Genomic DNA, 15,948 nt, shown 5'->3' on the forward strand with positions numbered 1-15,948 from the left:
TTTTATAATATGGTCATAAATTTTATATTAGGTCTGCATGCATGATAATTTAAAAGAATCAGTATTTAAAACTTTAGTTGTTGATGGATATCAATTATTTATGTATCTACTCCACCGTTCAAAAGTTTGGGGTTGGTAAGATTTTTCAAAAGTTCCTCATGTTCACCAAGACTGCATTTATTTAATCAGTAATATTATTGCAATTTAAAATGTTTTCTATTTGAATATATTGTCAAATGTAACTTAATCCTGTGATCAAAGCTGAATTTTCAGCTTCATTACGTCACATGATGACATGAAAGTAAAACATGCTTTTATTTGAAATAGAAATCTTTTATATCATTTATTAATGCCTTTACTGTCACCTTTGATCAGTTTAATGCATCCTTGCTGAATAAAAGTATTGATTTCTTCTGAAGTATCTAGAAGGAGAGAGAGAAAATAAAATTAAAACTTGTTCTTAAAACCATTTATGACCCTGGACCACAAAACTTAAGTGTCTTAAGTGTCAATTTTTTCGAAATTGAGATTTATACATCATCTGAAACTGAATAAATAAGCTTTCCATTGATGTATGATTTGTTGGGATTGGACAATATTTGGCCGAGATACAACTATTTGAAAATCTGGAATCTGAGGGTGCAAAAAAATCAAAATATTGAGAAAATCACTTTTAAAGTTGTCCAAATGATGGTCTTATCAATGCATATTACTAGTCAAAAATGACGTTTTGATATATTTACGGTAAGAAATTTACAAAATATCTTCATGGAACATGATCTTTACTTAATATCCTAATGATTTTTGGCATAAAAGGAAAATTGATAATTTTGACCCATGCAATGTATTTTTGGCTATTGCTACAAATATATCCCAGCGACTTAAGACTGCTTTTGTGGTCCAGGGTCACATTTCATTTTTTTTTAAATACATTTTCATGGCTGTAGTATTTTTAGAATTTACATAAATCTCATACAAAACTACAGAGAAAAACTTTGCATTCTTTATTTACAAACAGCTGATTATGACAAATCATTATATTATTGTAAATGTGCACATAAAAATGTGCAGCCGCATCTGGAATGTAAAAGCCACGACCTAGTGGTTAATGCACATGCTCTAGATGCATTTAGGTGCTCATGCAGGTAAAGCAGGTTCAAATCCAGCCTGATGGAATTCCACCTTTTTTCTTCACAATCTTTTCCTCCTCCTCTATATCAATAAATGTCAAAAATCCTAAAAAGTGCACAGCAATTTAGGCCTAAAAGACCCAAGTACAAAGTTCCTTGCAGAGACTCCAAGCCTCATTCTGACATCTCTGAGTGTGTTGGGCTTAGATTGCCCTCCTGTGGACAAAGAGAAAAACATGTTCACAGCTCTTCTGTAGCTAAAAGTGAGGAATATTAGTTTAAAAAGCTTGCACAAAAGCATACCTTGATAGCAAGTACACAAATTACAATAAAACCTTGGGAGTGTGTGTATATTTGATTAAAGTACCAGTGTGCTTTTTGCTCTCTGAACTGCGACCTCCAGCATGCCCCGGTCGGACAGAATCTGTTTCAGCATTGCAGAATCCATTTCCAGCAGCATCCCTAATGTTCACACATTCATCATATCACACAGCATGCACATAAACATCTCAAGTTAAGAAGTTTGTGTTCAACTGAGCTGAGTAACTCACCAGTGATGTCAGCGCAGTGGGTGGGGTCTAACTGATGCACAACATTGAAAAGCATCTCTCCAATGGATTCCACTTCCTCTCGGTCAGAGCCGTCACTCACGTCTGTCCCCTCTTCACCCTGCCTGAGCCGCAGATAAACACAGCAGTTCTTTCTTGCATATTTCAAACTTTACAAATACACTGCATCTTATCTGCTGAATCAAATCCAATACTTGTTTCTTACTAATTTTGAAATGTTGATTCCAAAAATAGTGTCTGTTTTGCTCAAGCATGTCACACTGTCTCATAAAATGATGCATTTCATAGTAAGAAGTCTTGTGTGATCAGCAGAAAAACTGACACAAAGACATGAATCTGAGCTTGTTTACAAATATTTGTTCAATCTTCACATAATTCTGAAGACATCATTTTATGGCTAATCCTGATTTCCGCTTTTTCCACACCTTTGCAGACTGTAAATTGAATTATACAATTTTGAGTACTTCTTTTTGTGAATCTTTTGACTTTTAAATGACTTTATTTTGACAAGTTCATTAAATATGTATATGTATATATATATATATATATATATATTAGTGCTGTCAAATGATTAAATCACATACAAAATAAGTTTCTGTTTGCATAATATATGCGTATTCTGTGTATATTTATTATGTATATATAAATATACATGCATGTATATATTTTGAAAATATTTACATGTATTTACACATTTATATTAATAAAATGTATATTATAAATAAATATCTTTAATATATAAACAATTTTTTTCTGAAATATATACTTGAGTGTATTTATATATACATAATAAATATAAACAGCATACATATATTATGCAAACAAAAACTTATTTTAGATGCGATTAATCGTTTGAAAGCACTAATATATATATATATATAATTAAAATTAATTTTTGAACTCATTATTAAATTAGGTATTATGTATATGCCTTTTTTTTGCCAACCAGTGTTTTTTTTTTTCAGTATGCATGTATATGAATGTGAGTTTGTCAAACACTAATAAACAGGGTTGTGTGTTATTCAGAATTGAGAATAATCAATTAAAATGATGTATTCTTTGTCACTAAACTTTTGTGAAGTCGTGTTGGATTTTTTAGGAAATTTAAGAATTCCTCTTTCTGTCGCTCCAACTCAACATTCATTTGAATCAAACTCACGATCTGATCACGATCGATGCTGCTAATACCAAATCCAAAGGCACCTACTCCTGCAAGGTTTTCAAGGCGATCTTGACTCGTTCCTCGAGGAGCGAATGATCCGACAGCAGCTGAAGCACCGCCTCCTTCTTCTGCTCAAATAACATGCCTGAATATTTGTCATGGCAACATTAAAATACCAGACTTTTTTTATTATTATTTTTTTGCAGCATGTCAGTAAATGTACCTGTTATTTTCTGTGTGTGTCCAGTGTTGTAGAGGTCAATGAGGTCATACAGCTGTTCACCCAGAGAGTCGGAGGACACAGACGCCACATCATCAGTGTGAGACACGGGTTCACTAGCAATACAATACCACAGAAGTTTAATTATGTATTACCCAAAAGTTAAAATTTTTTATTTACATAGAAAAATTATGTAATTTTAAGTAACCTTCATTGTTGTCTTGCGATGTCACTACATTACATGCTCAAATCTGCAAACTGTGTCCATTATTTAGCATTTTAAGTTTTGTAAAAACTGTGTGTGATACCTGCTGTCAGGTGACATGAGAGCGGTCAGTGCTCTTTCCAGAGCTTTATTCAGTAGAGCTTCATCAAACAACATCTGAGACACAACAGAAGCAGGCAGCTCCAACAACATACCTGCAAACATCACACAGCTACAGGTCAACTAGAATCATCACGATATTACAGACAGACAGACAGACAGACAGAGACAGACAGACAGAGAGAGAGACAGACAGATAGACAGACAGACAGACAGACAGACAGACAGACAGACAGACAGACAGACAGAGACAGAAAGACAGACAGACAGACAGAGAGAGAGACAGACAGAGACAGAGAGACAGACAGACAGAGACAGACAGACAGACAGAAAGACAGACAGACAGACAGAGACAGACAGACAGACAGAAAGACAGACAGACAGAGACAGACAGACAGACAGACAGAGACAGATAGAGATATAGATAGATAGATAGACAGACAGACAGACAGATAGACAGATAGACAGATAGATAGATAGATAGATAGATAGATAGATAGATAGATAGATAGATAGATAGATAGATAGATAGATAGATAGATAGATTGATTCTGTATCACCTGTAAGTTTAGGTGTCATCTCAGTGTATTTAGGATATATCAGATCATACAGTTTCTCTCCCAGAGCCTCCAGATCTCCCTCCTCCTCCATCACTGCAGTACTGGCTGCTTATTTCATCATACGAATAATAATATCCTCTGTCTATACTCCGCTGTCATTTATATCATCTATCTGTCCTCGATGAGGCTGAATGGGAATCATAATAACGTGTAACGGGCTGGGTTGTTATGGTTGGAGAACGCATGACGTAGAGCGCACGAGCGCGTGAGGTTCACGGACTGCACCACTGACGCCTGAGCTGCTCGTCTCCCTCCGCGCATATAGTCCTGTTTAAAATATATTTAAAGAAAGATTTTTTTAGTAAATTTCCAAAAACACTATTTGAGAAGACATCTCAAACATATTTTCGTATTTTATACAGTCTGAAATAGAAGGTGAATGACTAAGGGACTAATTCTCACAGAGGCGTAAGAAAGTACGAAAGAAGCAGCGGAAGTGGAACTCATTCCTTTCCTCGCTCTTCCTCTGCTGTAAAGGTAACGTGGTCGTCTTGTGCTGCCTTTTAACATTCGATTAAAACGCTTTATAACGCGCGTTTCAGCATTGAACGGGTATATATCTGCGTCGAATATGTTATAAGCTGCCTGTGAACTATAGCAATTGGTGTAGTGACAATAAAAAGTAGGACATTTTATTATAAACGCTGCCGGTGTTGCTTAGCGAGGCCTTCAGTGAGAGAGTCAAGCTAGTTAGGGTGAAAATCAGTCTAGACTGAGAAATAAAGTTAGGATTTTCTCACAATCTGAGCTTCACTTGTGTTAGTAAGTAGGTTTATGTGCCATTGTAAAGCTCTGGTTTTATATGAGTTGGTGATTTGACAGGAGTACATGCACAAATTCTGTTCATCTGTATATTTTGTTCAGGGGAACAAAATTACAACAGAACAAAAACAAGTGAAGGAGTATAGAGAGAAAACATTTGTTCTGTAATATATTAAAGTGTAGTTTATGGATATGCAGTTGATGTAAACTGTCTGTTATTGAATATGTGATATGTATTGCTTTGATTCATGCATTCAGGACCGTCATCATGGCATCGCCTTACCTGCAGTGGATGGTCATCAGGAACACCTCCAGTTTTCTTATCAAGAGGAACAAGCAGACCTACAGCACCGTAAGTCACCGCTGTCCAGCTACACTCAAGACACTGCTGAGACGGGGCTTGACTCGGTTTTAAGTCGTGACGTATTGTCAAGTATGGTGACCCATACTCGAAATTGGTGCTCTGCGTTTAACACACACAGCAGTGAGTAGTGAACAAATGCACACACACACACACACACACCCGGAGCAGTGGGCAGCCAATGCTGCGGCGCCCGGGGAGCAATTGGGGGTTCGGTGCCTTGCTCAAGGGCACCTCAGTCGTGGTATTGAGGGTGGAGAGAGCGCCTACAACCACCTACAATTCCTGCCGGCCGGGGACTCGAACCCGCAACCTTTCGATTACGAGTCTGACTCTCTAACCATTAGGCCACGACTTCCCCATTTTGGATTAAGCTGAGCTGAGAACGCAAGAGATTTCTTTTCCAGCCATATGTGGTTGTCACCTAGTGTACCTGCTTCAGGGTTTATCTAGCAAATGTTTTAAGTTGCTGTTTATGAGCTGCTGTGTTCCAGTAATGGGCAGAATGGACGAACAGGAAAACTGGCACTTTTGAATATGCATAAGTGTGATTTTACAAGCCTGACACATGCCTTTGTTTCCAGTTTCTAATGGATGTCATGACCTGCCTATCTTCAAATCTGTGTAATTTTACTAACTTGTATCAAGGGACATGAATTTCTACTGAAATAACCTTGGTAAAAAAGTCATGTTATCCAACCTATGCACAATTATCCATTTAACTGCAGTGTGTTGATTTTTTTTTTTTTTTTTTTACTATTGTTTGTGACCCTGTCAGATCCACTGGAGCATTGCTGTAGTTGTATTTTTTGTTTTGCTGCATATTAAATAATCATTACTTTCTGATTTCTTTTAGGAGCCAAATAACCTAAAGGCCAGGAATGCTTTCCGCTTCAATGGTCTGATTCACCGCAAGACCGTTGGCATTGAGCCGGCCGCTGATGGCAAAGGTGTGGTCGTCATCCTGAAGAAACGTGCAGGTGAGCACGCACTTACAGGTTCAGGGATTCAGACTTGACCCTATCGAAGCTCAATGAATTTCACATTGCATAGTAGTAGAATGCTGTAAGATTGCATATTTGTTTTGGAATCAAATGCTGTCTCAAAGCCAGAGGATGACACAGCAATGTGATTTATTAATGAAATCAGCCATTAATCTAGACGTCTCTGCTCTGAATCTGCTTTTAAATGGCTGCTGGTGTTCTTTAGAAGTTAAAAGCATGCATGTGTTTCAGGTCCATTTAAACCTGCCACTTCCTATGAGAAGATCACCATCAACAAGAACTCCCGCGCCACCCTCGCCAGCGTGAGGAACATGATCCGCAAAAATAAATACAGGAGGGACTTGCGCATGGTAAGTTCACACAGCCCAGAACCCTCTTTTGAAACATTAATTTTACGGTTTAGTTATTTGTAGTAGAACACCTTTTGCTTGTAGGAAATACTTTCAAACTTTCAGTTCATTGTTTCTATGTAATGTACAAGAGGTTTAAGGCTCCAAAGTGGAAGCATGCCGTTTCATTAAAATCAATTGAGTTAATGCACTTGTTCAGTAGATGACTGCTGCTCTCTCTGTCTTCCAGGCTGCTCTGAGACGCGTTAGCGCCATCCTGAGGAGTCAGAAGCCTGTGGTGGTGCGGAAGAAGCGCACCAGGGCTCCCAAGAGTTCATAAATAGTTGCATATAAAACTTTTGACTTAATAAAGCTCTTTTGTTCAAAGTTTCTTATCTCCAGGTCTCATTTGTATCAGTCTGTTCAAAATGCATTGAACCTCTGGTTACTTGTGAAGCAGGTATGCATATTCAACAGGTTTTTCCTCCTGTTACTTGTGGGCATTTCATGAGTGAATGAAGCGGAGCAACAGTTTATCAATTTCATGGCTTAACTTTCATGCTTATGAAATGCTCATGCATTTTATCTAAACAATGCTAAAAGCCGATGAATGTTTAATGGATTATCAGGATTTTTTTGCCATTCAACATTTAATGTCATTAAGTCAAGCTAAAGCATTAAACCACTTTGCGGATTGAACTTGATGCTTCATGCATATATTATCTTTTGCTACGTGTTGGAGTGTGACTTCCCTTTCCTTACATGAAGGTGTATGAATCTTGCATAAATGTAAAATAGATGTACATGTATCCCAGAATTCCACATGCTTTATCCACTAGGGTGTTAAAGTCCATAAGCTAATCAGCAGAAAGCTTGATTCATCCAGAATTGAAGACACTGTCATTTATTCATTCTTATGTCATTCCAAACCTATGTCCTTAACTTGCACAATATATTTTTATTTAATTGTAATTCACAGAAAATCATCTCCTCTGCTGCAGCTCTCAAATCTCATTTGCTTGGAATATAGCAAAGTATTAGTATTGAATTAGGTTGTATATTTAATATTTTCATTTTAGTTTTCTTAGTGTTTTTGCTATGAATGATCAGTTATTCTACTAATACTTAATGCACCATCAAAATATTTTTGTTAATGTAATGTTTCATTTAATTTTTAGCACAAGTTTTATTTTTATTAATGGTTTTTTAATGTTTACATATGGCTTTAATATATTTTTCAGTTTTAGGCAGCTTTATTTCGGCTTAATTTTAATTACCTAAAACATTTTGTAATAGTTTTGGTGAATAACACGACAGATGAGTGTTTTATGAGTGAAGTGTGGTGATACTGCAGTGCAGCTGTAGAGTTTATCCGGCTGCATCAGTATAATCTATGATCATGAGTTCACTAATGATTGAATTGATCAGGATAAAGCAGAGAACAGCCCTCTCTCACTGTATCAGACTGTCAGATGAGTGTGTCCTCAGCCTGCAGAAGTGTGTTCATGTGAAGATGTCGTTCTGATGTCAGGTGTGTGTGTTCAGGATGCGTCGCTCGCCGGCTCTGCGCTGTGTGTGTGTTTGTGTGCTGCTGAGTGTGTGCTGTCGAGCGTTTGAGCTGCAGGACACCATCCACGCTCTGATCGAGGAGAACATCCACCTCCACGACCAGCTGGAGAACCTGACGAGAGCCCTGCGAGAGCTGCGGCAGCTCCTGTTCCAGCACAGACCCTCCGGTGCTGCTCTGCTTCAGACTTTACTCTCCTAACGCTTCACTTATGATCCTCAACATCTTGCATTGTGTCTGTTATCTTCAAGTGTAAACGTTAAGGGTGTGGAGTAATGTCTAATTTTGCGTATTAAAAAGTTATGTGATGTGTTTTGCTCCAGATCACACTCATGAACACGACGAGGAGCTTCAGCATCTCTGGGAGGAATGGTCACAGCACAGTGAGTTTAACCTCATTCTGTGATCCTGGACCACAAAACCAGTCATAAGTAGTACTGGTAGCTATCTTTGTAACAATAGTTAACAGGGGTCAAAGGTTGACAGGTTTTGTGGTCCAGGGTCATATTTGTGTTATAAATTTTTTTTTTTTTTAAATAACCCCCATTTAAATAATACAAAAAGTCATTTTTTATTTTGGCCCTATTTATATCCCCGTGCTTTATATCGACTCATTGTGTAATGATGGAAACAGGACACTGCTCATCAATAATGGCACGTGTATTTCCTGTGACCATATAAGGGCAGGAATCATTGATTGACAGATCACAGAGGACTGGAGATTACACACTTTTATGTCCTTTCTAAAATATATAAAAGCAGATATATGGTTACAGAGGCATAAGGTACTGTTTAAAAGTTTGAGGTCACTAAGTTTTTTGTTTTATTATTATTAGGATACTTTTATTAAGCAAGGACAAGAAATTGATGTGAAAGTGACAGAAAAGGCATTTAAATGAAAGAGATTTCTATTTTTTAACTTCATATCTATTAATCCTGAAAAAATCTTATTTTCACAATTTCTGAAGGATCGTGCGAGAATGAAGACTGGAGTAATGATGCTGAAAATTCAGTTTTGATCACAGGAATAATTTACATTTGAAAATATATTCAAATAGAAAACGTTTTTTAAAAATTGTATTATTTCACAATGTTTTTACTGTATTTTTGATTAAATAAGTGCAACTTTGGTAAGAGACGTCTTTTAAAAACATTCACATTAACTACATTTTTATTTTAGATCAAGGTGCTGCTGTTTCAGCAGTAGTAGATTATTTTTGAAAGCAATTGTAATTCATTAAGTTATGTAATATTTTATGACAAAATAAAAAAGGTGTAATAGAGGACATCCTGCGTCATCAACATTTAAAGTCAGAGTTTCAGCTGCAGTGTGAGAGATCTAATGAAACATGACACAACCGAGTTCACTTTGGTGACAGGTTGCCTAAACATAAAATAATAAAAGAGTAGATGTCAGTATGCATCTGTTATGCATCAAATGTTATATGAGGCCATTTAACCCAAATTTGTGTAAAAAATTAATACAGATCTCATAACCCTGTCATCAGTAATCAGTCCTACTATAATATTATTTCTATACCATTATTGCATTATTAATATTTTTAAATATATTTTTAGCTATTTTAATTTGTGTTAGTGATTTTTGTTGTTGTCGTTTTGATTAGGTTTTTAGTACTTAAACTTATTTCAGTTAGTTGCCAAGGTCATAAAATATGTATCAATTATCCAAAAAAGTGTTTAGTTTTGCTTAACAAAACTGTCAATTGTGCAGTAATGGATTGAAACGTGTGTGTTGTAGGCATCACACCTGAGACTCACCTGCTGTTGGAACACGCCCTCTGTGGACACGATCTCCATGGCTCCGCCCACGCCACATCAGGACACGCCCCCTTCGTATTTATCACTCTTCTAGTTCTTGCACACATTCTTTCATGAAGTGTATATGCAGAGCTTATTTAACATCATTCAGAGCAGGTACATCTAAGTCCAGTTCGATCAACACTGATTGTCAATCTTGGTGAAGTTAGAGAAGGAAATACAGACTAGAAGGTGATGTTTGAGGCCCATTGTTTCAATCTACATTCTTGCCAAATAATGTACTTCAAATAATAAAAACAACAAACTTGAAAATGTAATGTGCTTATAAGCTTGTATTTTTACAGACTTTTTTTTTTTTTAGGGTGTACTGTATTTGTAAGCACTTAAAATGTGCGAGTAAAGCAGGTAAAACCGTCATCAGGTTAAATACTATTAATCTTTGTATGTAGGTCAGAAGAGTTTTTTAATGCAACTCATTTTTAATTCAAATTGCTGCGGTTGCAACACATTGGGTTGAAGAACTTGAAGTGTTAGTATTTTTTTTAATTGTTCATTGATTGTCAGTGCCCAACTGCCTCAAACTCAACAAGTCTACTTTAAAATACTAAATAAATGTATTTAAATAACCTGTTTGGCACAGTTGCATGTTTTTAATAAATGGACAAATAAATAGTGGTATGCCATTAGGAATTTCATGGTTACCATAATGGAAAATAAAGATCTTGATTTTTAAAATGTATTACTATTTGAGTTATCCACGTTATTTTTGAAACGCTGATGTAAGCTATTTTATGTGAATGTGCAAGTCTTCTGATTTATAAGCTGCTAAAGGTATACTACAAGAATAAGTGCTGTAAGAAGTACTACACAGTGCGTTTACAATTACAGTACATTAAAACAATACAAGATATAACAATTTGCAATATTAAGCAAGATAACAAGGGGTTTTGGACCATTAAAAATAACAGGAAGGAGATGGTAATGGACGGAAGGCTCGTGCATTCAAGAACTGGCTGCGCCCATTCTTACGTTAAAAATAAAGTCCGAAACGTCTTTCAAGTTAATAAACTTTCAGTGGACAAAACCTCCATCAAAAGTCATTTGAAAAGTAATCCATTGCAAGGTGTGAGTTGTGGAAATTACATGATCTAGGGCCTTTATACACCATGTGCTTCGAAAGACTAATATCTATCCCTATAGTTTTCAAACAGATTAAAAATGGCGTCAAACCTATCTAAAGTCTGTTGGTTTGTATTAATCAATCAACAGCACCAAATGCAGGCTTTGGTATGAGAACATCTTTATTGGGTATGTAAGCATTAATTCCAATTCAGAATCCACATATTTAACCAAGTACGGAAAACTGACGCGAAGAACAACACTGAGCAAAACGGAGGACGTGTTCAGAGAAGAAACTGATTACGATGAAGCCGACAGAGATGAGATTACTGAGCCTTGAATTGGAGAGGTGAATTTTCACAAACAGAAATGGCAGAGCATTGAGGTAATCAGAATTCTACCCTTCTGACACTGAACGTTCACATGTTTAAAAATCCATTTTAGAACTTTAGGAATATTATAGAACACAGTCCTGGTACAGTACGACTTTAGATTATTATTATTAATATTAATATAGACAAAAATAAACAGGATAGAAAAATAAAAACCGATTGAAAAAAGCAATATATTGTTCTCTGGAACCCCAAATTTACACATAAAATAAATCTATCAACCGTAAGAGCAGTTGGCATACGGATAATTAAGTTACCTGGAGAGAAACTCTGTCACTACAGGGAATTTGGTTAAAAGCGCGTTTGTAAAATTTAAATAACATTAAATTAGCAAAAGGGACTCACTGTATACATCAAAGCCTGCAGAATTATACACACGGTCATGAAGAATGAAGAAACAAAAAGCTTTGAACAGAACATCACTGCTGGTGTAGGGAACGCAATATATCGTTTGCATAAGATCATTATTTGCACGTGATGATGACAATTCCAGCTACAGAAATGTTTTCCCTTACAAAAGGCATTAGATTTTGCTAGTGAGGTGAAAGTACAAAACTTCTGTACCACAGAGGAAAGCACACAAGCTTATAGCGTCGTGCATTCAACGCAGGTCTGCGCAGACGTGCTGCAAACGCGACGCATCTGGACTAAACATGGATTTTGGCTTGCATTTCTGAGAGCACCTTTAAAGTACACAAAATTCACACTAACATCAGAATTCAGAATAACACGGGCACTAAAAGCATCAATTTCACAACAGCTTCAAATTAGCACCATTGTTACGAGATAAACCTTTAATGGGTGAATCTCACAAAAACCTGTCAAGAACACGACTAAGTCATATTTGACACCAAAATCAAAAGAAATACATAAACTACTGTGATAGTTTGTGCTTGAGAGTAAAAAAAACTATGGATAATTTTTTTTGAAAAAGCTAATTGCGACTTTCTTGTAATTCTGATTTTTTTTGTGATAATAATAATAATTATAATAATTATTATTATTATATTATTTTGACCTTTTTTCTCTAACTTTTTTTGTGATATAGTCACTTTTTTTAAATCGGAAACAAACGTAATTTTTTCTCTCTTGTTGAACAGCATCAATAAAAAGAAGAAAAAAAAGTAAAAAACAAACAAAAAAATAAAAATAAAAAGTACATTTTGCATAGTCAAAAGAAAGCCTTTTAGGTCCACTTTATGCATTGTGACATTTTCATGACAATTAAACAAATTTTTTCCTGAAATACTTCAGCAATTCAAAATTTCTGTGTTATGGTAATAATCTTCATAGCAAATAATCCAAATTAAAAAATTAACTATAAACATGTGAAAATGCATATGGGGGTGAATATGTCACAAAAATGTCACCATGCAAATTTGTGCTTTCCTTCTCTTTTTAGGTGAAATATGACCCAGATGTGTTTTCATGAGGGATTCACCCTTATAAACCCTTTGAACAAGACACACCCATTTGATTGAGACACGCCCCCTTAAAGTGACAGGCTGTTTTAAAAACAAGGGTCATGTATGTTGATATACACAGGTGTGTCTGTACGTTTGATAGAAACATGCACCTTCATTTGTTTACTGATCCGTCACATAAACACACACACACACTCACAGTCACTTCCAAACCTCATTTACACAAACACACACACACTTCCCTGTCTGATGGAGTGTTAAAATGACACGTTTGAATGACAACACCCCTGAAAAACCTTCCTTAATGATACACACACTTATAATATATAATCAATTATTTTTTCTTCGTTTTCCTATTGCACTTTAGCATTTTTTTACATGTGACAAAATTACCATATAAAAGATCAGATAAACAATAAGTGTATATGTACATATAATACCTCCCAATGATCTTAATTCATCTCTTCAATAAACTGCTGATTCTTATTATAAAAGCACAAGTATTATAATAACTTATTATTATTATTAATTTGAAAGAGAGCAAGCACCAAAGAAATAGGCCGAGACAGACAGATAAGAAGAGAGAAAGACTGAGACAGAGGGCTTGGCAGTTTCTCCGGCCCGAATGTCCTGAGTGTTCGTCCCTGCGAGATGATTGGCTTGTTTTCTAGAGGAGTCAAATCTGATTGGACATCCATGGCTGGTAGGGGCGGGATTTCCTTTAGACTGTAGGAGTCTCAAGTGCTAAATCAACCCAAAGCACCGCCCACACCACCTCTTTCTGTTTCTGCAGTCCAATCAGTGGCTGAATGTTGAAGGGGGCGGGACGTGGGCGGGGCCTGTGTGTTTGACAAGCACACACACTCACAATCTCACACACACTACAGGAAGCACACAGGTCCGACTTCTAGGTGAAAGCGCGATGAGGCCGTTGTCTTTGGTAAGTTGCCTATGCGTATGACAGGAAGTAAGGCAGGGTCCGACACCCGGAAAAGGAAGTCAGCGTGTTGCCAGCGACCGTTCAGTTGCTATAAAATACAAAACACACAATCACTGACAACATGCATACAAAATTGTCCATAGGAAATTAATTTGTGACTAAATTCATGTGTTATTGTTAACTACAATTAAAACGATTAAAAAATGGTTCTCGGTAATGTAAATAAACCTGAAATAAAATAACGTATAAATATTAGATGAAAAAAAATTGCCTTGGCAACAAACAGAAATGAATGCGTAGCTTGACGTATTCAAATTACTAAACCGAAAACTGAAATAATAATGAATCAAAGCTAAACTAATAAATATAATAACTATATAAAACTAATGACTAATATAAAACTTATTTACATGTATTTAAATTAAATTGCACATATATTTAAAGCTGCAGTCCGTAAGTTTTGCCTCTTTGTCGCCATCTCTGTTTGAAAATCTGGAATTGCAGTTTCTTGCGGAATTATCTCGCTTGCGTGGGGTTGTACTCTGGCACAGCTTCAGCGCGGATGAATCTAATGTTTTGAGGTGAATGTGTGGCAGTCAGTCACCGCCTCGATGTGGATATTTACTGTACTTCGCAATCATATTTTAGTCTACGTCTTGGAATATATGATCCAAATAAGAATTTTCACCATATATTGTAATCTGAACAAGTAAGTCAAATTCTCAAAAATATTCTCAAATGAACTACATCAGCATTGCGTGACTATGAGTATAGTGTGTATTAGTGTGTAGATTTCAATTTCTGTAAAGTCTAATATCTAATTGTCATACCATTCGAATTTCATATTAAGAAATTCTTTTAACCCAGAAAACAAACTAGCTCCCTTCGAACTGGTTGTCTTTAAAATACAAATCTTGTGTAAACTCAGGGTATTTGTAATCAGAAGCACATTTAAAACTGGAATATAATTGAATTTCATTCACATGTGTTTCATAAATGCATAATACTTTCTGGATTACAATCCACCATTAAAATGATACATTTAATTATTCTAGCTGCTGTGAGAAAAGGCTATAAATGATCCGTCACCTGCAGGATCCTCACATGCGATAGCCTACTAGCCGGGACAACTTCTTTATGTTTACAGGCGTGATGTAATGACGCAGTGCCATGCTTGAATTTCCCATGAAAACCTACCAGTACCACTCAAATCAGAAAACATTATTATAAGATAACCGTTGTGAATCGGGCTAAAGCAAGGCGATAGTTTTGAACACTGGGTGGATATGTACTTGCTCAAATATTGATTTCAGATCATTTTTAACCCAAATTTTTTTTTATCTTGCCGGATGCAGATCAAATGATCAGATCATTCATAACAACCCTGATTATTATGATTTCTTATTCTCTTTTTATTTTTTGGGGGGGGGGGGGGGGGGGGGGGTAATTTTTATAACTGGTGCTTTTTATTCTTACTTGTATGTAAAAGTCTGTATTTATTCTTTAGTTATGCTTCTTTTGTGCTAAAACCAAAAAGCAGGACTATCAAATTCCTCCATTTTACATCAATAATAAAACTCTCAAATGCTAATCAGACTCTGTTTAGCATGCACCTTGACAGAAACAGTTATGTTTTTAATTTTCTTTGCACATAATGAAAAGATTGCTGTGATTATTTTTAAGTGAAGGTTGCTAAGGTGTTTTGAATAGTTGCCAGGTGATTGCTAGCTTTTTGAAGGGAACGCTCACCCAGCAGGTGTCTGCTAACACATCCGGCTCCAGCGTCTCTCCGTTCCACGCCTGGAACCGAACTGCATTCTGGGGCGGAGGCTCGGAGGGGGCGTGGCTCCAGATTATCACGTTCAAGCAGTGGATAGTGATTCGTTGCTCCGCTCCGGCACTCAGCAGATGCAGGAAGTTAATCTGGACACGTCCGACACTGAACTCCAGCTGCAACCAGCCAATGAAACACAGTATGATTATAAACTTCTTATGTAAACACATCCTCTCAAGATACAAGGACATGCATTTATCAAATAAAAAAAATAATGATGTAACATCTGAATGTTGCAGACCTTGGCTGTGGTGATGGGCCTGAGGCAGGTGCGTCCGCCACCGGTGAAATTGCATGTCACTTCTATAGAGTCTGAGGAGCAGCCCAGGTTTGGGTCGATCCAATAAGTGCCTGAAAATAACAGAACACAAATATATTAGCAAAACATAACATGCTATTTAAAAAGGCAGA

At 36.4% G+C, this 15,948-nt stretch overlaps 4 protein-coding genes across 4 annotated transcripts in view; 2 read left to right on the plus strand and 2 right to left on the minus strand.

Moving 5' to 3' along the window:
* Positions 1-320: 320 nt before the first annotated feature.
* LOC306862467 (uncharacterized protein) lies at positions 321-4,225 on the minus strand. The gene is made up of 7 exons (XM_079405281.1): positions 3,967-4,225; positions 3,390-3,501; positions 3,085-3,197; positions 2,907-3,006; positions 1,682-1,803; positions 1,498-1,592; positions 321-1,346 (listed from the first exon to the last, which is right to left on the minus strand). The coding sequence occupies exons 1-7, from the start codon at positions 4,055-4,057 to the stop codon at positions 1,305-1,307; spliced, it is 675 nt and encodes a 224-aa protein (XP_079261407.1). The 5' UTR covers positions 4,058-4,225; the 3' UTR covers positions 321-1,304.
* On the plus strand, positions 4,226-6,872 carry LOC306862468 (large ribosomal subunit protein eL28-like). The gene is made up of 5 exons (XM_079405282.1): positions 4,226-4,503; positions 5,047-5,140; positions 6,006-6,129; positions 6,385-6,503; positions 6,733-6,872. The coding sequence occupies exons 2-5, from the start codon at positions 5,057-5,059 to the stop codon at positions 6,820-6,822; spliced, it is 417 nt and encodes a 138-aa protein (XP_079261408.1). The 5' UTR covers positions 4,226-4,503; positions 5,047-5,056; the 3' UTR covers positions 6,823-6,872.
* Positions 6,873-7,899: 1,027 nt separating this feature from the next.
* Positions 7,900-10,566, plus strand: LOC306862487 (uncharacterized protein). Its single transcript, XM_079405302.1, has 3 exons — positions 7,900-8,218; positions 8,373-8,432; positions 9,809-10,566. The coding sequence occupies exons 1-3, from the start codon at positions 8,029-8,031 to the stop codon at positions 9,943-9,945; spliced, it is 387 nt and encodes a 128-aa protein (XP_079261428.1). The 5' UTR covers positions 7,900-8,028; the 3' UTR covers positions 9,946-10,566.
* Positions 10,567-12,423: 1,857 nt separating this feature from the next.
* LOC306862576 (collagen alpha-1(XXVII) chain A) overlaps positions 12,424-15,948 on the minus strand; it is a 62,262-nt gene continuing 58,737 nt past the window's right edge. Inside the window, exons 59-61 of the mRNA XM_079405464.1 lie at positions 15,779-15,888; positions 15,453-15,653; positions 12,424-13,791 (exon numbers count right to left, since the gene is read on the minus strand). Of these exons, the coding sequence (XP_079261590.1) occupies positions 13,645-13,791; positions 15,453-15,653; positions 15,779-15,888 (458 nt within the window). The 3' untranslated portion in view covers positions 12,424-13,644. The remainder of the gene's footprint in view (positions 13,792-15,452; positions 15,654-15,778; positions 15,889-15,948) is intronic.

Source organism: Barbus barbus, assembly GCF_936440315.1.
Source record: "Barbus barbus genome assembly, chromosome: 43".
Lineage (NCBI taxonomy): Eukaryota > Metazoa > Chordata > Actinopteri > Cypriniformes > Cyprinidae > Barbus > Barbus barbus.